General features: G+C 41.8%; 1 protein-coding gene across 1 annotated transcript in view; it reads right to left on the bottom strand.

Annotated features, from left to right (window-relative positions):
• TMEM131 (transmembrane protein 131) overlaps positions 1–18572 on the bottom strand; it is a gene marked incomplete at its 5' end in the record, with an annotated part of 192115 nt that extends 173543 nt beyond the window's left edge. The window contains one exon of the mRNA XM_079721265.1: positions 18392–18572. Coding sequence (XP_079577391.1) covers positions 18392–18572 — 181 coding nt within the window. The remainder of the gene's footprint in view (positions 1–18391) is intronic.
• Positions 18573–24067: the final 5495 nt, after the last annotated feature.

Genomic DNA, 24067 nt, shown 5'->3' on the forward strand with positions numbered 1-24067 from the left:
TGACTTCTATGTAAGGGCAATGTTTTTAAAAAAAAAAAAAAGAAAAGAAACCAATGCGGTGTTTTAACGTTTTAAGTATTAACATTGTAAGAAATCAACATCAAGTTCTGAGGTGAACACAGAGATGGTCATGAACCAGCCTTCAGTGTGTGATTCAATTTCCAACTGAGTCAAGATGTACTGAGCACGTGCTGTGTTCGTGCACAATGCAGATAACAGTGGGCACTCCTATCTCCCTGCAACCAGGCCTCTGAGAACGAGTTCCACCCCAGAAAGGAGACGTTCAGACCAAAACATAAATCAGAAAGTCTGCCAAGCAGTGCTGGTGTGTGCTTGTAGGGGAAGCCTGCACAAAGCAAGAGTGACTCCCAACGGCTTCCACTCGCCTTTGTGTGCTGAAGACAGAGAGCTGTCATCAGGGGGAGGGGACCCTTCCCCAGCTCACCTCCCAAGCCAGTTTCAAAGGCACAGCCTTCCCACCAGAACAAAAAGGAAATGACAACACTTATGTTGGTGAATTAGCTGACCTAACTCAATCAAGTGTAATCTGTTGATGTGTTATGACCACTGAGTATGTATAAATTAAGACTTTTATTTGCAATTGTACAAAGGCTCTGAAGAAAAATCACCCTGTACATCTTAAGACCAGCCCCCTGGAGGTGGCGTGGTGGGGAGGTTAGACAGACAATGTTGCTTTATTACTAGTTTCTTCCAGGCCCCAGGCCGAGCTCACCTTGTTTAGGTCTTTCTGCCACCCATCCAACTCTATCCACAGACCTCCCTCCACTAGCCTGTTACTTCTTTCTTCCCCTAACTCTGTCTGCAGACACCCAAATGCCTAGCTTACATTTTTGAAAACATCTCCTTTTCAAAATCTAATGAATGACACTTTCAGGCCTTCTCTGATATTTCTGAATGTATCTTTCTGCATAGATATTCCAAAGTCTTGGAGTACCCAGTCTGCAATGATTCAGAAACATATCTACATACCCATCTGGTGAAAATTACTCATATATCACTGTATACAACCTGCTCAAATTTTTTTAAAAAAGGAAAAAAAGAAACTGATGTAGTAAGAATCTACAGGAATAGACCCATAAAACTGAAAGCCAAACCCTTCCTCCCGCAAGTAGCTGGTGGCCTTCGTGTGCCTTCACTTCCAAAGCAGTCTGTCGTGCAACAGTGGACTGCCTGGTGTTGCCGTAAGGGATGGAGAATTGTCCACTTCTCTTAATTTTACTCAGCGCCTTTCATAACTTGTCCAATGCTAAGTTGTGCAGGAACGCGGGAGGGTCCAGGTTAGTCCACCGTTGCAAACCAAGACCCTGGCAACATTCCATTCCTTTCTCCTTGTTGACTGAGAACTACTTTAATAGCGCTGCTGTAGCCAGTTAAAAAATACTTCCAGGGGCTTCCCTGGTGGCGCAGTGATTGAAAGTCCGCCTACCGATGCAGGGGACACGGGTTCGTGCCCCGGTCTGGGAGGATCCCACATGCCGCGGAGCGGCTGGGCCCGTGAGCCATGGCCGCTGAGCCTGCGCGTCTAGAGCCTGTGCTCCGCACGGGAGAGGCCACAGCAGCGAGAGGCCCGCATACCGCAAAAAAAAAAAAAAAAAAAAAAAGTACTTCCAGGAATGGACAGCTGTGAACAAGAAGTAGGAAACACGAAATATCTTCCAGGAATATTCACTTAGGAAAAATTGTTTTCAGCATGGAATGGAATGCAAAATTTGCATATATCATTCAAATAAAACTCGACACCTTAAAGAAATGGCTACCTCTCTGGGGTGTGTCCTTGGGCTTCCCTTGTCCTTGCGCTTTCCTTGCTCAGTAAGGGGCAAGAGGGAATTAAGAACTGATCCAAGAGACAAAAGCTCCAGGCACAGTTTCTTTACCTGGCGGGGAGTGGTGGGAAGATGAAAATAAGAGACGCAGGCTGGAGGAAACAGCCTAGAAAAAGAAGAAAAAATTTAAGAAGGTAGGAAGTCTTCTCTGTAAAGATATCAAAAACTAACATTTGAGTACCTACGTAAAGTGCCTAACACCTCTATTAAGCGTGTGTGCTCCAATTTTATAGATGAGAAAAGTCCACAATTAAATAATTTGTCCCCAGGACACAAACAGCTAGTAAATGATAAACTAATATGTGAAGAAAAGTCATCCATCTGCAAAGCCTTCACCTTGTCTATTTACCAGGCACGAGACCCGAGGCAGAACCCAGCCAGGTGGAAGAACAGATGTTCAGCCAGTTGAGGCTGTTATACATGATAAAAAGCAACAACACAAGAAGTTAACTGTGATAAGAGTGTGTGGGGGTAGGAGGTGGGGACAGAGATACTATTACATGATTTTAAGAGAAAAAAATATTGAAATATAAGGTAGGTTGACACTTGCCTAAAATTATATTTGTGGCAATACTTCACACACTTAAGAAGTTTTTACAGATTGCCAGATACAACGAGCTGAAAAGTTCTCAATTCACAAGTTGAGCAAGTAAACCACAAAAATTAATATATGAATTGTACGTGAAATTAAAATAAACTACCTCTAAATATTATGTATGGTAGACAAGCTATACACAACACATTTTTTAAAATGTAGGTTTACAGAGTTTCACTGTTTCTAATAATTTTTTTTTAATGTGTGTAAGTTAAGAAGAAAATCCTTAGTAGATCATTTTTCTTCGCCATAAAAAGAAAGAAAAACGTGCGCAGCAGATGAGAAGGATGCTGAAAGCCATCTATCTCTGGCAGGCAGAATGATGTTCCCCCACCCACTAGATGTCAATGTCCTAATCTCAGGAACCTGTGAATATGTTAGGTCATAAAGCAAAAGGGAATTAAGGTTGCAGATGGAATTAAGATTGCAATCAGCTGACTTTAAGACAATAAGGTTATTCTGGATTATCTGGTGGGCCCAATATCCGTAAAGTGTAAGAGGGAAGCAGAAAAGGGAGGACCAGAGAGACAACAGCATAAGAAGGACTTGGCTGAAGCCAAGGCATGTGGCAGCCTCTCGAGAAGCTTGAAAAGTCAAGCTAACAGTTTCTCCCCTTGAGCCTCCATAAAGGACACGGCCCTACCAACACCCTAATTTTAGCCTGTGGTATCCATTTCAGACTTCTGATCTCCAGAACTGTAGGATAATTAATTAGTGTTCTTTTAAGCCACCAAGCTTGTGGTTATTTCTTACAGCAGCAATAGGATGCTAATATGCTATCTGATCTGAAATCACCAAAACTTTTGCTGTAGCAACAGGTTTGGGAATAACACCTAAAAATAACAATGTTGGCTATACTGGAGAATAATGACTGATATAGATGGCTAGACTTCTACCTCTGGGCATGAAGGAGTAACAGGGACCATACCCTCCCACCTAAAACAATCAAAGACTCAGACAAAATACAAGAAATGATAGTTTTCAGACCCTAAATATCAGTCAATGAAGAAAACAATCTCTAAGAGATGGGAAACAAACAAGGCAAGCCCTATAACTGGCTCACTGCCTTGAGTTACTAGGCCACAGGGAGGGGAAACTGTGATAGAGCCTGGTGGACTCTCTGAGTTGATGAGACAGAGCTGAGAGTCCAAGGAAACCAAGGCAGTGAGAGTTCATAGGACGGAATATCATAAAGGAGAGAGCCACACAGAGAACTACAGAGGGTCACCGTACTCAGCAAAGTACTGATCAGTCCCTAAAGTGGGAAAGAACTACCCAAAAGGATTAGAGGGAACAGTGCCGGGCACTCACAGAACCAGTTACAGTGCCTGTTCCCACCAGGCTTTTGGATAGAGGACTCAGGAAGGTCTTGCCTCAGCTGTGGAAAATAACTGATTCCAAGCCTGAGCCCTGCTCCTGACCCACCTAACAAATCTTAAAAGCAAGACCCAAAAAAGATCAAACTGTTTCCAATTAACTGCATCTGAGAACAAAGCTCAAGAGTATTTTTCGGAAGCCAAAACAACAGCACCCAACAAAGTAAAATCTGAAATGTCTGGCATCCAATTAAAGATCATCAAGCACACAAAGAGGTAAGAAAACATGAACTACTATGAGAATAATCAATTGAAACCTACCTAGAACTGGCACAGATGTTAGAATCAGCTGACAAAACAATTTAAAAAGTATTATAAATGTGTTCCATATGTTAATAAGTAGAGAAATAAAAGATATAAAAAAGACTGAAATCACACTTTTAGAGATGAAAACTATTGATACAATGTATGAGATGAAAAATACACTGGATGGGATTAATGGCAGATTAGACATTGCAAAAGAAAAGACTGATGAACTTGAAGGCATAGCAATAACAACCAAAACGAAACACAACGAAAAATGCAAAAACTAAGTAGTACAGTGAGCTGTGGGAACAACTTCAAGCTGCCTAATACATGAATACCCGGAGTACCCAAATTGGGTTTGAGGAGAGGAGGATAGGAAAAATAGTCAAAGAAATAATAGCTGAAAGTTTCCCAAACTTAATGAAAACTATAAATCCACAGATCAAGAAATTCAACAAACATGAAACATGAAAAAAAACTACACCAAGAGACATCAAATCAAATTGCTCAAAACAGGTGACAAAAATGAAATCTTAAATTTATCAAAAGAGATATATTACATACAGAGGAACAAAGATAAAGATGACATCAAATTTCTCGTGGGAAACAATGAAAGGAAGAAGAAAGTGAAGGTAGATACTTCACATATGAAATAAACATATCAACCTATAATTCTATACACAGCAAAAATACCTTTTGAAAATAAAAGCAAAATAAAGACATTTTCAGACATATAAAAGATGAAAGAAATCATTATTAGCAGATACACACTTCAAGAAATGTTAAAGGAAATCTTTCAAGAAGAAAATGATACCAGGCAGGAATATACAAAAGAATGAAAATCACTAGAAATGGTAACTATAAGTAATTATATAAACTAAATGTAAATATATATAAACATATACAAATAAATAAATGTATATACATGTATATTCACACACATATGTATGCAAATCTCTTGGAAATTTTTTAAAAATCATTGACAGTTTAAACAAAAGGACAGTTTAAACAAAAATCATAACAATGTATTGTTAGAACTCAATAACAAAAAGATCCCTGGTAAATCCCCAAAGGCCTCAAAATCAAAGATCTCAGTTTCCACCTTAAAAAACTAGAAGTAATGAAGTAAAAAGAAGAAAGGAGATAATAAAAATCTTAGTAGAAATAGAGAGACAGAGAGAGATTAATAGGGAGAAAAAAAACCCTGAAATCTGTTTGCCAGAAGAATATTAAAATTAATAAACCTTTAGCCAGATCAAGAAAAATTACAAAAGACACAAGTTATAAATATCAGGAATGAGAGAAGTGTCACTACTACAGATTCTACAAATATTCAAGAAATAGAACACTATGTACAACTTTTTTGATAAATCTAATGTACTTAAATGAAGTAGACAAATTCTTTGAAAGATTTTAATTACCAAAACTCACTCAGAAAAAGACAGATAACCTAAACAGCCCTGTATCTTAAAAGCTGAGATTATAACTAAAAAAAAAAAACCCACAAAAAAATTCCCGGCCCAGATGGTTTCAATTGTAATTCTTCGATTGGTAACCACATATTTTGGGGAAAACAACACCAATTCCATACTGACTCTTTCAAAAAACTAAAAAGGAAAAAATACCTCTTAACTATTTCTATGAGGCCAGTATTTCTCTATTACCAAAAGCAAAGACATTACAAGAAAACAGAATACTATCTCTCATGACTACAGTTATAAAAATTCTATTATAAAGAAAACAGTGACAGATTTGGCCAATACATTTTAAAATAATAATAAATAGAAAAGTAAAACATAAAAATGCAAATGGAAACTTGGAAAAATATGAAATCCTTAATTAAGTGTTCATTTAAGTCAAAAAGGAAAAATATGAAATCCTTAATTAAGTGTTCATTTAAGTCAAAAAGAAAAATTTAAACACCAACAGAAAGATTGACAAAGATGTGATCAAACAACACAAAAGAAATACAAATAGCCAGCAAATGTGTAAAAGAGTTCAGTCTTACCAGCAATTTTTTTTTTTAATGTGCCAGGCACTGTGCTAAGGGCTTGACACCCACAGCCTTGGTAAATCTCTGCAATAACTCCATGAGAGAGGTGCTATTATTACCCCTACTCTATAGATAGTGAACCTGAGACAGACAGTGGTTAATGCTGCTTACCTACAGTCACATCGCCAGAAAGCAGGAGATGGCCAGAGCCCAGACCCACACTCTGAATCACTATTTCTACTTCTCAACTTCCTACCTCTTGTGGACTTCTCTCTCATTAACTTAGATAACTCATGGGGTGAGTTTGGTATGTTCCTCCTACCCCATCTCCTTGCCATGCACAGTGGAATGGTGGTTCCCAGAATTCCTTCCTTGTTGATGCACACTTTGACTTAGGTCCATAAATAGAACACTGCCTTGCGTCACCCAGAATTTTTCAAGGTTATGTGATCTTAGTACCCCAGCTGGAGCTCTAACCCTCCTCTCTCTGAACTTGGGATACATCTTACACCTAAGTGCATCCCTCAACCTGGTATGAAACCATGCCTAAGAAACACTAGCAATTTTTAAAAATCAATTAAACAAAGGGATGTCTTTAATTGCCAAGTGGGCAAGGACTTAAAAGAAGGATAACAGCCAATGTGGGAAAGCGGGCACCTTCACACAGTACTGTTGAAATATATGAATTGATAGTTTTCTTCAAAGGCAATTTTGGCAGTATCTATTTTTTAAATGGGGGAGAAGAAAGAGCGATGATGACTGATGCTGGTTCTTTCTACCTGATGGATTACAGAAAGTTTTCTCAATTTACTCATCCATATTTTATGCTTCATTTTTACAACCAACGTGAATTTTTTTGTGTGAATTTAAGAAGTTTTCTCAAACTGACCTCTAAGTTGTATGCAAAAGAAAAATTATTAACTACACTGTCTCATTTTATTGGAAATTAAAATCCTTTATTATACTCTCACAAACAAGCAACCCCCAGCAGTACTGACAGCCACAGAGGAATTGTAGCCAAGAACAAAGAGATTTAGGAGAAGAAGGAAGAAGCACTGTGGCCCCGCACAACATTAATCTGAGGATTAAAAGAGGTAAGGCAGGGCTTCCCTGGTGGCGCAGTGGTTGGGAGTCCGCCTGCTGGTGCAGGGGACGCGGGTTCGTGCCCCGGTCCAGGAGGATCCCACGTGCCGCGGAGCGGCTGGGCCCGTAGGTCATGGCCACTGAGCCTGCGCGTCCAGAGCCTGTGCTCTGCAACGGGAGAGGCCACAGCAGTGAGAGGCCCGCGTACCGCAAAAAAAAAAAAAAAAAAAAAAAAAAAAAGAGGTAAGGCATGCAAAGCAATCAGCACAGTGCTTGACACAAAGAAAGAACTTGATAAACATTAGCAGTCATCATCAAGTCATTCTAGGCATTACCAATTATAGGCAATAACTGCTTACATAATATATTCCTGAAATGGTACAATATCAAACTTGTATAAATATTATCATTTCATAAATACTTTTTCTTCATTCCGGTTCATCTTTATGACCATCTTTATGGTTTACTGCTTCTCCTACCAAGACAGAACTCAATGTGCTGAACTCCTTAAAATGCTAGGTCCAGGAAGAATATGACCTAGTCCCTAACCTTCAGAAGCTCAAGATCCTATACAAGTATAAATAAACCCAGATGCAGCTGGGAAGAAACTGACAATATTCAGAAATTATTTTCCATTTACAAGAATCTCTTGGAAAAAAGCCACGGATTGGGTTTTCCCTTTTTTGTGCTATTTAAACCAAATTGTACTTCTGAACACTTGGTTTTAAAATGAGACATTCAGAAAGATGATTTAAGACCCGCTAGCTCATCAGTTAGAATTTAGGTCTTGCTCCGTTTAGGTAACTTCCTTTAACACAGAAAAATGTTATGACGACGCCCGGGCCCAGCTTCAGGAACAGGGCTGGCCACGTGCACGGCGCTTTCAACCAAAGCCCGGGATTCGAGTGGCTTGAAGTGTTCAGACTCCCCCATTCCAAGAAAACGATTTTGCAGCCAGGATGGCCAGAAACTTCAAATGGCAACATTTCTGATTCGAGGTAATTTCCCAAGAATTTAACAGGCAATCATTTACTCCTGACTTTCAAAGAGGACCCGGGCTTGAAAGGCACAGTTGCATCTAAAATTGATCAGCCAGTGACAGCCCTCTGAAGTTACTGGGGAAGAGGAAAGGATTCCTCTTTTATTAGGATTCCAATAAAATTAGATCTAATTGCCAGCCTGCTCCCTTCTTACTTTCCTCTCTTGTCAACACTATTCTCAGTAACCTATTTTCGAGTCCAGCCATAACCCAAGAGAAGCCCCCAGTACAGTGAGGTAAACTTCTAAATATAAAATAACTCCCTTACTTGTGAAACATAACTACTGCTGAACTAGCCCCAAAAAGAGACATTACCTCTTCATAGTGCTAACCACTACTCCATTATCCATTTGCAAATCAAGAAGCAATACCTCTTGATAGTGCTAACCACTACTCCATTATCCATTTGCAAATCAAGAAGCAATACCTCTTGATAGTGCTAACCACTACTCCATTATCCATTTGCAAATCAAGAAGCAATACTTCACATGAGCCCATGTCACAAATTCATGGAAGCACTTTTCAAAAGTGATCCAGTTAGAAAAGCACACCACCCTCTCTTAGACACCAAGTAAAACTTTAGAATGACAAATTTGAACCTTATTTCAAAGCTCTTTATAAGTACAGTTAAGTCTTAGAAAGCATCTTTGTACCAGAAACAATTTCCTAGGAAAATCTTCTGCTTCCAATTTACTCATTCCCCTCCAAATAAAATCTAAGTAGGGCCTGTGCCATACCATGAAGGCAAACGCTAATTAATTTGTACCAGTAGAGTTGGCTTAGGCTGTATCTCAAATTTACTGCTGAGATAGGTTTTTATTAGCACATGTTTTGATTCAAATGTATACTATAACTACACAGGAAAAAAAATAGTTCTTAAGAACCAAAGTTAGACTGTCACATCATTTTATAATCAAAACTGATTAAGAAAATAGTCACAAATTGTTAGAACTTAAGAGGCTTAAAATACATTTCATTTTATAGGCAAGTAATCTAAGGAACTACCTTAAGCTTGCAGAATTTTTTGTTTCAAAAGCAGACCATGTTTCTTTTATCAAAAACTAGTTCACAACCCTTAGTCATACAATGCAGGTGTGATTTACAACAGCATCAAAAAAGAATAAAACGGGCTTCCCTGGTGGCGCAGTGGTTGAGAGTCCGCCTGCCGATGCAGGGGAAACGGGTTCGTGCCCCGGTCTGGGAGGATCCCACATGCCGCGGAGCGGCTGGGCCCGTGAGCCATGGCCGCTGAGCCTGTGAGTCCGGAGCCTGTGCTCCACAACGGGAGAGGCCACAACAGTGAGAGGCCCACATACCGCATAAAAAAAAAAAAAAAAAAAAAAAAAAAGAACAAAACATCTAGGAATAAATCTAATAACCAAGGAGGTGAAAGACTTGTACACTGAAAGCTACAAAACACTGCTGAAATAAAATGAATAGGACACACATAAGTGGAAACATCCCATGTTCATGGAATGCAAGATGTAATATTATTAAGGTATCAATATTACCCAAAACAATCTACAGGTTCAATGCAAAACCTATCAAAACCACAATAGCATTTTTTGCATATATAGAAAAATCCATCCTAAAATCCATATGGACCCTGAGAAAACCATAATTCAAAAAGAGTCATGTACCACTATGTTCACTGAAGCTCTATTTACAATAGCCAGGACATGGAACCAACCTAAGTGTCCATCAACAGATGAATGGATAAAGAAGATGTGGCACATATACACAATGGAATATTACTCAGCCATAAAAAGAAACGAAATTGAGTTATTTGTAGTGAGGTGGATAGACCTAGAGTCTGTCATACAGAGTAAAGTAAGTCAGAAAGAGAAAAACAAATACTGTATGCTAACACATATATATATAATCTAAAAAAAAAAAAAAAAAAAAAAGGTTCTGAAGAACCTAGGGGCAGGACAGGAACAAAGATGCAGATGTAGAGAATGGACTTGAGGACACAGGGAGGGGGAAGGGTAAGCTGGGACGAAGTGAGAGAGTGGCATGGACATATATACACTACCAAATGTAAAACAGATAGCTAGTGGGAAGCAGCCACATAGTACAGGGAGATCAGCTCAGTGCTCTGTGACCACCTAGACGGGTGGGATAGGGAGGGTGGGAGGGAGATGCAAGAGGGAGGAGATACGGCGATATAGGTATATGTATAGCTGATTCACTGTGTTATAAAGCTGAAACTAACCATTGTAAAGCAATTATACTCCAATAAAGAGGTTAAAAAAAATCCATATGGACTATCAAGGGAACCCAACAGCCAATCTTGAAAGAAAAGAACAAAAGTTGAGGTCTCACACTTCCTGATTTCAAAACAAATAACAAAGCTAGAGTAATCAAAACAGTGTGGTACTAGTATAAAGAGAGATTAATAGACCAATGGAATAGAATAGAGAGCCCAGCAATAAACTCCCATGTACATGGTCACATGATCTTTATACAAGGGTTCCAAGACAACTGAATGGGGAAAGGACGGGTTCTTCAACATATGGTGCTGGGAAAACTGGACATCCACATGCAAAAGAATGAATTTGGACCCTTATCTTACATCATATACAAAAAATAACTCATAATGAATATCAAAGTGTAAGACCCCAAACACTTAAACTCCTAGAAGAAAATACTACAGGGAAAGGCTTCATGACGTTGGATTTGGCAATGTTTTCTTGGATATGACGTTAAGAGCACAGGCAACAAAAGCACAAATAGACAACATCAGACTTAAAAACTTCTGTGCATCATAGAATACAATCCTAAAAGGCAACCTACAAAATGGGAGAAAACATTTGCAAATCATCTATCTGATAAGGGGTTAATATCCAGAATATATAAAGAACTACTACAACTCAACAACAAAAATAACCCAATTAAAAAATGGGCAAAGGACTTGAATAAATATTTCTCCAAAAAAGCTATACAAATGGCCAATAAGCATATGAAAAGATGCTCGGGACTTCCCTGATGGCGCAGTGGTTGGGAGTCTGCCTGCCAATGCAGGGGACATAGGTTCAAGCCCTGGTCCAGGAGGATCCCACATGCTGTGGAGCAACTAAACCCATGCGCTGCAACTACTGAGCCTGTGCTCTAGGGCCCGCGTGCCACAGCTACTGAAGCCCACGTGCCTAGAGCCCATGCTCTGCAACAAGAGAAGCCACCGCAATGAGAAGCCCATGCACTGCAAGGAAGAGTAGCCCCTGCTCGCCGCAACTAGAGAAAGCCCTCGCGCAGCAATGAAGACCCAACACAGCCAAAAATAATTAAATAAAATAAGTCTTTAAAAAAAAAAAAGACAAGATGCTCAATATCACTAATTATTACTGAAATGCAAATCAAAACCACAATGAGATATCGCCTCACATCTATTAGGATGGCCACTATTTAAAAAAAAAGAAAGAAGTGTTGGCGAGGGTGTGAAGAAACTAAATCTTTGTGCACTGTTGGTGGAACTGTAAAATGGTGCAGCTGCAATGGAAAACAGTATGGCAGTTGCTCAACAAATTAAAAATAGAACTACTATATGATCTAGCAATCCCACTTCTGGGTATATACCTAAAAGAATTAAAAGCAAGATCTCAAAGAGACATTTGCCCACCCATGTTCACAGAAGTATTATTCTCAATAGCCAAGAAGTGGAAGCAACCCAAATGTCCATTGGACAATGGATAAACAAATGGACAAACAAAACGGAAAAATGATACATATATGTGTATATATATATAATTATATAAATGTATATATCATTTTATAAATATATATTATATATATTTTGTAAATATATATCATATATATAATCATATATATATGACATATATATACACAACAGATTATTCAGCCTTAAAAAGGAAAGACGCTCCATCACATGCTACGACATGATGAACCTTGAGGACGATATGCTAAGTGAACTAAGCCAGTCACAAAAAGTTAAATCCTGCATGATTCCACTGATATAATGTATCTAAAGGAATCAAATTCACAAAAAACAGAAAGTAGAATAGTGGCTTCCAGAGGCTGGGTGGAAGAGAAAAATGGGGAGTTGCTGTTTAATGGGTAGAGAGTATCAGTTTTGCAAGATGAAGAAGTTCTGGAGACCCATTGCCCAACAATGTGAATATACTTGACATTACTGAACTATACACTTAAAAATGGTTAAGATGCAGGGACTTCCTGGCTGTCCAGTGGTTAAGACTCCACGCTCCCAATGCAGGGGGCACAGGTTCGATCACTGGTTGGGGAACTAGGATCCTACATGCCATGCAGCCAAAAAAAAGTTTAAGATGGTAAATTTTATGTGTTTTGTTTTTTACCACAATTATATATAGAAATAAATAAAATGGGTCTGATGCTCTATCATGACAGACCATGTCAAGGATCTTCTTAGACCTTAGACATTTTTCAGACCTTTGCCCTAAGTGCTATATTCAACAAAATGAATCAAGAGTTATAGTTTTCTAAAAATCTTTCTAAAGTAATCACAAAGGAATGAAAGAAAAACTGATCTACTATGGATGATAATGACCGCCTAATCCAAAAACACCTTCATAAGAATGAACAAAGCACCAGAAATGAACTTCTGGAGCTCCTAGACTTCCCACAGAAGTCTGAAAGAGATTTCACCGCTATCAAAAGCTGATGCCACTACAAACCTTTGGATTATCTCCATTTCCTCTGAAGACAGGGCCAGTTTCTGAGACTGTTCCACATGTCTACACTAACTTGTCGCACCAATCTAGAACTAAGAAGTACATGAATTCACAGAATGCAGTGTAATTTTAACCTAAGCAATATACCAGGTACCTAAATCATCAAGAGCTAAAAGTCGAGTCAATGGCTTCTAATACCAAATACCTGTTCCATAGATCATCCATTCATGAGTTTCCTTGGTTTCCTTTTAAGAATGTACATGATCCAGATGGCCTGTGATCATTTTAATGGTTAAGAAGTTAATAGAAAGTGATATAGATGTTTACGGTTGTTTTAAAAAAAAAAATTCACCTCACTTGAATACTTAACACATTGGTTTTGCATGAACTGGCAGGACTGTTCTTTATCCAGCTGGTATACAACAGAATCTACTAACTTAAGTACTCATTCAGGATTAAGCAGCTTGACTCTAGGGAGAGATGGCTTGCAAGGGAATCCTAGCTCAACTACCTACCAGCTCTGTTACCTTGGGACTATTACTTAATTTCTCTGTGCTTGCTTCATGATCCATAAATTGGGGTTTTATGAGGATGTGAAATATTAAAATCTAAAAGTAACAAAAGTGATGGTTTAGATAAGTATATGTTACTCATTTTAGTTACAAGAGAAAGCAACATGTAGGGAAGAAAAAAGTAGTGTTGCCCTATGTCTTACTGTAGCAGAATTGCTAACACCTGCATCCAAGTTCAGAGTTTTACCTGTACTCTGGACTCTCAATCCAGGTTTCAGATATGAGAAGAGGAGGATAAGGTCATTCTAGGCAACCTCTGTTTAAAACTGAATGCCTGTTATGGATTAATACATACTGCAGATGTTGATAGAGGTTCTGCCCCACAGAAATTCCAGCCTGGGTGAAGAATGACACCCGTAAAACAGTTTAAGGGGCTAAACAAGGCAGTATATGATTAAGTGTCAAAATGAATGACAGCTGAGTAACAAAGACAATGCAAATTCAGAGAGGCGACTGCAGGACTTCAGAGACATGGAGAGAGTTGGGAAGTGGGGGCCTAGGGCAGTGCCCCGGGCAGGAGGCCGGAGGCGGTGGGAGAGCTGCCCAAGAAAGTTAACAGGCACTGATGCTACTCGGTAAACGGTCAAAATCAAGACCAACGTGGCAGAGAGAATAATCATGGCATTAATAAAAACTGGGAAACCAGAGGTAGCGCCAGAGAATTCTGCTCTGGACATGTGCAGCGTGTGCTGGTGGCCAGATGTGCATGAGAAGGAAGACAGCCAACGCGCAGCTGCAGAGCAGTCACTGACAACAGAGCAGGATGATAACCGAGAAGTACGAAGTCACAGAAACGAAGGAAGCAAAGTTCCAAGAAGCAGCTATCAACAGTGCCTGATGCTGCTTACAGCAGATAAGGAAAAATTCAGCCAGAGAAAAAAGGCCTCTCAGTCGGACAAGGCCAATCAGAAAGCTCAAGCTACATGCAGATGAAGGAGAATTTCTAAAAGCTCAAGCACCAACCATGATTTCACTTTCCCCCAAGAGTAGTTTTGCTTATTACTACTCTGGATGATAACAAATTAGATGATTTCACACCTACTCCCAAAAGCTGATTTTTTTGGCAGGTGTCTATGGGGATGGCTGCAAGGATTACAAAGAGAAGCACAACTGTCCTTAGCAAGAGAAAGAGAGAACACACTTTTTCCAGCTAGAGGATTCCAATGATCCAGGCGGTAGCAAACAGCTTTTCGTAAAAGCAAGCAACGAAAGTTCTTTAGTGAAGCACTATGAATGAATATTCTACTTACTAGGCCCTAAATTAAAAAGTAATCACTCTACCCCCATGCAAGGATTAAAACATTTCACTCTTAAAAAAATCACTCTTTGGGCCTCCCTGGTGGCGCAGTGGTTGAGAGTCCGCCTGCCGATGCAGGGGATACGGGTTCGTGCCCCGGTCTGGGAGGATCCCATATACCGCGGAGCGGCTGGGCCCGTGAGCCATGGCTGCTGAGCCTGTGCATCCGGAGCCTGTGCTCCGCAACGGGAGAGGCCACAACAGTGAGAGGCCCGCGTACCACAAAAAAAAAAAAAAAAAAAAAAAAAAAAAAAAAAATCACTCTTAAAAATCATTTCTACATTATGAAGTAATAATTTGATTAGAAGAAAGTAAATACCGCTCCTGATCAATTCTACCATCCTAAGACAAAAAACCTAACCAAATTAGGTTTTTATCTCTTTTCTTCTGGCCTTTATTCCTAAGCACTTTGTTCATATGCTTTGGAGAGAGAACACTTTTGTACCTTCCTTCTGCACTTCTGTCACAAATACAGCTTTAATTTGTGAACGAAACTAAAGTATCTGGTAGACAAATTTAAAAGTCCTAAGAAAGACTGTCAAACTTCGCCCTGCCATAAATCACCAATTAATGATAAAACATGTGACACAAATATAAACCGTCACAGACTAAAACAATCACATTCCTGAAAATTTATCCAACTTTATATTTACTAGATGCATAAAATGTAGCTCTTCATTTATAATAAATTAAAAGACAACCATGCCCTCCAAAAACACATTTCACAACGAAACTATATTATACATGATCTATGATGCTTTTTTTTAAAAGCTCTTATTTGCTTGTAATAATGAATGGGCTGATTTACAAATAAAAATACCACTAAAAGTTACACATTTAAGATGTACACACATATCTTCACTATATATATTTTAATATATTTTCACTACACACGCACACCCCTATTTTCATTCTTCTTAATATCTAGATCTTAGCTTCAAGAAAAATCTTGACACCAATCCAGAATAAGCAAGTTAGTTGTAGTAATTACAGTAACTTCTACCTCTGGCAACTCATTCAGAGGTCCTTACAAACTGCAGAGCAGAGTCAAAACATCTTCAAAGGTCCCTTTTCTCTGGACTAGTGAAACACACCCCCATAGATCAGTGAAGACAAATGTTAAGATACAGGAGTGTTAAGACATACAGGATGTTAAGATAAAGAATGGCTCACGCTTCTGACTTAAAATTAACAACATCTAGTCCAAACATGAAAAACTGCATTAGGTAATCTAGCTATTTCTGCTGCTTTCCTTCCGAAGACAATGAGTTTTATTTTGTTTTGAAGATTTTCTAGTGAGATTCTGCTGCAATAGAAATATACTAAAACACAAAATGCCCAGAGAAACATCATTAAAATTGCAGGTAAGTCTTAACTTTGAAAAATTATGCTGGTTTATACTGCCAAAATAAACACAAAAAGTCCTCAGGATGTAAATGGACAAAGTGGACTCAGCTACCTTCAGAAATCTGCCCAGATTTTCTGGAAAAAAAACCCAACAGCATCCTCTGCGGGGTGAATGGTGCCAAATTTGCGGTATCACATTCATGTAAGAAAATCAATCTCACTACTACTCAAACAAAAACTACCAGAATCTGATCAGCAAGGAGGCTGAAAGCACTGGCCATTTTTGGAGCTACCTTCATGGAATATTTGATTAGAGCCAGATCCATTTAAGATGGACAGAGTCCTGTGTTCTATATTAGTATAATTACCATCAATACCTTGAATAGCTAATTTCTCCATCCAAATTGTTCATCCAGACAAAACATGGGCTACAAAAGGTGTCTGATTCTGCCAGGACCTCTGGCTGATTCGACCACATCTTTTCATCCTTGTACACCTTGGCACGTATTCTCCTCCCCTAACCCTTACATTTATGGGTATTAGAAGAGGTGTACTAAAACTTATAAACCACACAAAAGGGAAATTATCAAATATAACCTAGGCTGACATTTCTCAAACATGGGATTTGTTTACTTAACTATACACTGAGAATTAGCACATAAAATGGTTGTTGGAAAAATAAGCAGCAGGATGACAATACAAACTTAATGTTTTACTAGACTCAATCATTTTATTTCCCTGTGCTAATGACCCATGAATATAATCACTCACTCAAACAAATGTTAAATGCCTACTGTGTGCCTGGCACTGTGCAAGGTAAGCAAAGGCAGAGAAAAAGCAGGACACAATACCTGCCAAGGACTACTTTACACTCAAGGAGACATTACCTTATTGTACTATTTCAGATTTATTGGACACCAACTACATGCCAGGCTGTACTGGGCACCATGGCCACACAAGAACCACCTGCAGATCTGTAACCAAAGATGGACTATGACAACCCCAGGCCTGACTAGTCCTAAAGCAGCAATATTTTATTCAGGAAATAATCTTGCCTCTGTCAATTAATCCTTTCTACAGATGGCAATTCTCTGAATAACTTCCACCTATGTTACCCCAGACTAAGGTTGCTTAGAGTTAAGTGAGAGAATGTACTGTTTTGAGCAAAAAAATAAACAGTAAACTGAAACACATTGCACTTTAACATTAATTTGGTGTGCTCTGCTGTTGCCCTCAGTAACAATAAAAAGCAAGTGACTTCAGTCATAAAGTAGAACATCAACCCTAAAGTCACTGTGGCAAGAAATTATTTTCTTTGCAGTGGCAGTTTAGTGTGAAACAGAAGCTAAACTAACAAGTTTTGCTTAGCTTTTTAAAAACCATTCACTTTTAGTGATTTCTTCATGAAGGCTCTGTGGTCACTCATTTCCCCAGGCTCAAAAACACGTAGTAATGACAAAATTACAGATCTGGTCTTCTAGGTTACAAAATGATTTTTTAACCCTGTAAAAGTACCGGTATTACAGTCATACAATACTAACGAGAATTTTAAAAATAGGGGTCAGCCCTTAACTGTAAATTATAGATAAAGGTTTGCAAACTAGAAACTTGACATTGGTTTTTAAAGTCTTTCACATTAAAGACAATGACACCCAATTAAGTATCTTAAAACATGTAAAAAATATAAACAGACTTTCAATAGCTTAATAGAGAGCTAGGCAGAATTGTACGAGAGAATTGTTAGCTAAACAATCATCAATATTGCAAAGCGATACTGAAAAAGGAAGCTGAAAAAACAAGATTCCTCCCCCCAAAATGTTTGAACAAATGCAAAATAATATTCGGTAAGCTGTCTTGAAGCCTTTCCACCAGTCTCGCTATTTTTACATTTTAAAGTGAGCTCTGTTCGCACGCCGCTATTAAAACCGCAACCAAAAAAAAAGTGTCCTCAAACTTGCCTATTAACAGCAATCAAGTCTAAAAATATGCCCCTCCTACCTAGTGAGCCAAGTGGCAATAATACATGAGAACTCAGGAAGTTTTGAAACGGCAGTGACAGGAGACAAGAGGGAAGACGAGGGGAAGGAATCACGGAGAACAAGAGCAACTCCGTGCGGCCAACGCCGCGAGTTGGCATCCGAACCGCAAGTTCCCGGCTCGGGACGGGACTCGACCAAGCAACTTCGCGCCGGACCGAGCCCCGCGCTCGGCCTCCCTCCGAGCCCAGAGCCGCGGCCGTTCCTCCCCGGCCGCAGCCCGGCAGCGGCCTCAGCGAGGGCGCGGTGACAGCCGCGGGGCCGGGCCCGGGAGATGCCGGCCGGCTGACACCCACCTTCCTTCTCGGCCCGCGCCGCGGCCACGACGAGGGTCATCACCAGGTGCAGCGCTCCCAGAAAGCCGGCGGCCGCGCTCCGCGGGCCCCCGCCGCGGCTGGCCGCGGGCTCCAGACCGGCCCCGGGGGACGTGGAGGCGGCGGCGGCTCCTGCTGCTCCTCCTCCGGCCCGCTTCCCCATCCCTGCCGGCCGCGGGCCGCCGCGCTCGAGATCCGGCGCGGTCCTTCTCGGCTAGGCGGCGGCGGCGCGGGAGCCGTGGTCCGGGCTCTGGCCGCGGCGCCGGGGGCGAGAGCGGTTCCGGGCCCAGGGCTCGGACTCCGGGCGTGGGTCTGGGTCCGTGCGTGCGTGTGAGCGAGAGTGTCAGTCACGGCCTCGGCCTCTGCATCGCTTACGGAGAGTCGAAGCGGAGAGGCCGCGGGTCAAGCACAGCGGTCGGCCATACTGGAAACGGGCACGGGCCGCGGGCTCTGGGCGCTGGCCTGCGAGGGGCGGGGCGCGGCCCTGGGCACCGCCCCCGCCGTGTCGTCACCTGGGCGGCCCGCCCGTCGGTTGCACGCCCCGGGGTCCGTGGGTCGGAACTCCTCGTCCCGCCCTCGGAGGCCCACGGCTTCAGTGGCCAGGCGGGACGAGGGCAGCACACCCCCAACCTGTCACCGCTGGCCCGCCGAGAGGAGGAGGACGGAGGCAGGCCAGGGCCCAGCCGCCAGGACTTATGATGGCGGCTCACGCTTCGCGGAGGCAGTGACGGCGATCACGTGCGGACGGGGAGGCCTGGCTGCGCAGCCGCTTTGGTACGGGGGCGGGGCCGGGGGAGGGGCTGCTGGGCGCTGGGGCAGGCTGGGACGCTGCTGTGAGCAGGGTACAAACCTCTGCATCCCTGCAATGCGAGAGCCTTCCAGAGGACTGAGTGCGCATCCAGACCTCGAGGCCCAGCGCGGAAAATCCATTCCAGTGACTCCTCCTGGCCGCACCTCCGCCTCTCAGCCGCTTCGAGAATACCCATGGCCTGATTGAGTTCCTGGTGGCGCTGCCTTGGGGACGTGGACCTGCTCTATTCATCTTTGTATCCTTCAAGACACAGCACCCAGGAACGCTTAATGGACTCCTCCTGCCTTGGATTGTGCCCACTTTGCTGCGGGAAAGCCCTTTGGGTGTGTGTGTGTGTGTGTGTGTGTGTGTGTGTGTGTGTGTGTAAAGCAGCAGTGTCCCTGGAGGCAGAGGGCAGACTGTTCTTCAGAACAGCGTCCAGTGTTCATGCTGGCTTTCTCCGTCTTGGAGTAATTCTTAAGACATTTTATTCACATATTTCCTTCAAGGCTCAACACAAATGCGGTCTCTTTTAGTCTCTTTCAGGAAGCCACCTCATGCCTCTTAGATGCCCTTTTCATCTTAGGTCAAGGTTCTTCATGGGCGTGGCTGTTCGCTACAAACTCCCTCTTTAATCAATTAGTAACTTCCCCTAATTCCTAATTTAGTAACTATCTTAGTAACTTCCCCTAACTACAGAGCCGTTTGCTTATGCTTAGCAGGATTTGTTGAGTGAATCCTCGTATGAAGGCCAAGTCCACCCCTAATACGTCTTGGAACAAACTACATGGGAAAATAAAATTTCAGGAAGACTTACAAAAGAAACTCAAAGTGCTACCCTATGCAGTAGTCTTCTTTGTCAAGCAAGCACTTTATATTTTAATAGCCTTACCCTGATTTTTGAAAAGCACTTTTACTTTTCTGAATATTAGAGTCAGAATTTAATCGAATTTTGTTCTCGATAGAATTAAATAGGTATAATTAGTATTATCTCTAAGTTGGCTTTTCCATGTTTGTATCTGGAAGGCTTTTAACTCACCGAAGAAATCAAGCCCAAGGATAAGTAACTGAGTGCCTTAGCTGGGTCAAAACTTACCTTCAAGGTGCAGCACAAGGACTCAGCAGCCCTTCACCGACTACCAGGTTCAGGGCAGACAAGTCTCTTCAACCATGAAACGCTCAGGTTCTCTTACACAGGAATCGACCACATCCTCTGATTAGCCTGAGGCTCAAGAGCCCCATGGGAACTAAGCATATGGCTATAATTGGAGCCTAGACATATACAGACCTGTTTGATCAGAGGCTGATTCCCCATGAAGCTAATGAAGCTTAAGCTTTAGGGCCCCTCTCCTGCACAAGTTTCTTTCAAGGCCCTGCATCTAATTGTGTGCTTATAAGCTTGTATTCTTGTTCTTTAAGGCCCCCATCCCCAATAGCTGTGTAAGCATATAGGGCCCACCATACCTGAACCCCCCCTGTGCCTGATGGATGTTGGGAGTCACAGGGGTGATGATGGCAGTTTCTTCCCAGGAAAGGGCAACGAGACTGCTGGGAGAATAATAATAAAAGAAGAACTTACTGGACAGCTTGGTAAACTGTGTTGGAGAGCACCTGGAGTTGAACAGCCATCACCCCATCATCCCCTCCCCCCCAACAGCCATGTACCTTGGGAAGGAGAGAACTACGTTAAAACTGAAGGAACTGGGAGTTCCCTGGCAGTCCAGTGGTTAAGACTCCGAGCTTCCACTGCCGGGGCCCGGGTTCGATCCCTGGTCGGGGAACTAAGATTTCGCAAGCTGCACGGTGCGGCCAAAAAAAAGAAAAAAAAAAAAAAGCGAAGGAATTATCACCAAGGACCCTTCTGAAGTTCCAATTAGCAGCAGACACCCCTCTAATCCCCTATGGGGAATTAGAGACACCTGGGCATTTGGCAGGCTATTTCACTGGCAGAATCAGCGAAAAGCAGCTAAACCTGTGGTTCTCACAGTGTCCTCCCCAGACCAGCAGCATCAGCATCACCTGGGAACTTATCAGACATGCACATTAGCAGACCACATCCCGGACATGTGGAATCAGAACCTCTGGGTTGAGGTCCTGAGTCTGTCTTTTAACAAGCCACTGGGTGATTCTGATACATGCTCAAGTTTAAAGACTATTGCACTAAGTTGGAACATGCCAGGAACTACAAACAGTTGGGACTCCTCACCTTCTAGTCAACTTTGTTCTCTACCCAGATTAGTAAACTATCGGAAGCAGAGTTAAAAGGGACTCAGGTGAACTCAGGCTTAAATCCCAGCCCTGCCTTTATTAGCTACATGATGCTAGGCAAACTACTCAACTATTCTGGCCTCAGTTTCCTTATCTGTAAAATGATATCTAATAAATTGGGGGAAATTAAAACACCATATGAGGCACAGTGAAAGTTCCAATGATCATTGATTTATACTCCCACTTCATTCCACAAAATATTTGAGGAGGTTTACAAGAATACTTTCATTGTAATAAAAATATATATGAATTAAAATTTGGGACCTGGGGCTTCTTCCGTGGTGGCGCAGTGGTTGAGAGTCTGCCTGCCGATGCAGGAGACACAGGTTCGTGCCCCGGTCTGGGAAGATCCCACATGCCGCGGAGCGGCTGGGCCCGTGAGCCATGGCTGCTGGGCCTGCACGTCCGGAGCCTGTGCTCCGCAACAGGAGAGGCCACAGCAGTGAGAGGCCCGCGTACCGCAAAAAAAAAAAAAAAAAAAATTGGGACCTGGAGGGGAAAATACTGTTGGAGTCCCCAGGGCTCCGTCTCCCTGGCTCACGGGTTGACTGCACATGGGCTCCTGGCATTGGACACCATCTATACTCATTTTCAAGTCCCAACTTTATGTCACCAGCCAGACCTCACTGTCCCTGTTACTGCATCTATTTGACATCTTAAACTCACATGAACTCCTAATCTGTTCCCCAAACCGTTTCCACCCACAGCCTTTCCTGTCTCCAGGGCAACTCCAACCATCAGTTGCTGCGTCTCATCACCTCCATGGTATACTCTGGGATGAGCCCAATCATCTTCTGCCTGGATTTCTGCAAGAACTTCCTAACAGGTTTCTCTGTGCCCAACTGTAAAAGGAAAATTGTCCACTTACAGCCGTTGCCTAGGGGATATCAAAATGGGATGCTATGTTATACCGCAACTGGTTCGAACCAACTGAAACTGATAAAGGACTGTGAACTTTGAGTGACCCCTAGGCCAGACCCTTATTAGACCTAAGTGAAGACTTGTTTCTGCCCATTGAACAAGGTTCCCTGTTTGATCCAGCACTGTTCTTTCCTGTGAGGGTGCTGGTTTTCAATCTTGGACTAGCATCACCCCCGTGAACCCCCGTTCCTCTTTCTAGCACTTAAAAAACCCTGACTTTTCCCAATTCATGAATTAGTAAACTTTTTCACTGATGTGTTTCCTTGCCTGACAAGTACATAAACTCAGCTTTGATTTTATTTTTTTAAGTTCTGGTGGTATTTGCTTTCCTTTTTGACATAAATTTGCATGTTTATAGTCTATTGTCCACACATCAGCAGAATGACAATTTAAAGCGTAAGATACCTCCGGCCCTCCTGCAGTGGCTCCCATCTCAGGGTAAAAACCAAAGCTCTTCTGCTGGCCCACGTGGCTCTACATAGCCTGGCCCCCCATGAACTTTGACTTCCATTTCTACTGCACTCCCCTGGGGTCAGTTAATTTCAGCTGAACTCACCTCCATTGTGTTCCTCAAACATACCAGGGATGCTTCTTCTCCAGGGCCTGTGTCCCAGCTCTTCCCTCTGTCTGAAGTGCTTTCTCCTCCCCCAGTTCCCTGCTTGGCTCACTTTCTCACCTCCTTTCAGTCTTAGCTCTGTCATCACCTTCTTAGTGAAGCATACTCTGATCACCATTGTTAATACTGCAGTTTAATACGATATCCAACCCCAAGTCCCAATCCTCCTCACCCTGTGCTCATTTTTTCTTTTTCCATACAATTTATCACTTTCTATAATACTATTTCATTTACTTATTCATTATGTGTTGTCTTGATCTGTCTTTCACCTCCATCTGTTTTGTTCACTGATGTATCCCAAGCTTCTGGAATATATTAGGCTCTCAGTAAGACTTCTGGAATGACTGATGTATGGATGGATGAATGAATAATACCAAAAGGTAAAGATCGGTAGGACATAGTCCTTTCCCTCAAGGGAACTTAAAGTCTTAGTGGATAAGATAGATAGGTACAAAATGTAATAGGAGGGAGAGAACCAAAGGAGAGATGAGGAGGAGAATTAAATGAAGGCAACTCTGGGTTCCACCAATATCTTTATTTATCCAGCCTTTGCAACTTCTTCTACTGTTTTTTCTTTGTTTTCAGTTCTCTTTCATCTAGTTCAGAGTATGAATAAAGCCCACAGCAATAAGGGAATAAGAAGAAATGTAGCGTACTGACAATCTTCTTTAATATACAGAGTAATCTGCTCATTTTGTCTGCTGTGTGCCTTATTCCTTCGTAGGTTTTCCATGGCATTATTCTTAAAAAGAAAAAAACCCAATTCATGAAGCCCCAGGTTTAAGTCTGTTCAATTATTAGGTAAATTGCTGTAGCCTAGGGTAAGGCAAATAAACCCCAGACAGGTTCATGCTGCAGGATGAGGATAGTAGCTTGGAAGATGGTGGGTTGAGCCCACTATTTATGTGGATTTCATCCTATTGGAAGCTTTTTACTCAGATATTCCAAGAAAACTAGATGCCTTTGCAATTTCCAAATTTACTTGAACCAAGGCCTCATCGATGACTGTAACTGCTACCATATTTACAGCTCTACTAATAAGCATTTTGCATTAAATGCTAGA

The sequence above is a fragment of the Hyperoodon ampullatus genome, assembly GCF_949752795.1.
Source record: "Hyperoodon ampullatus genome assembly, chromosome: 15".
In the NCBI taxonomy this organism is placed as follows: domain Eukaryota; kingdom Metazoa; phylum Chordata; class Mammalia; order Artiodactyla; family Ziphiidae; genus Hyperoodon; species Hyperoodon ampullatus.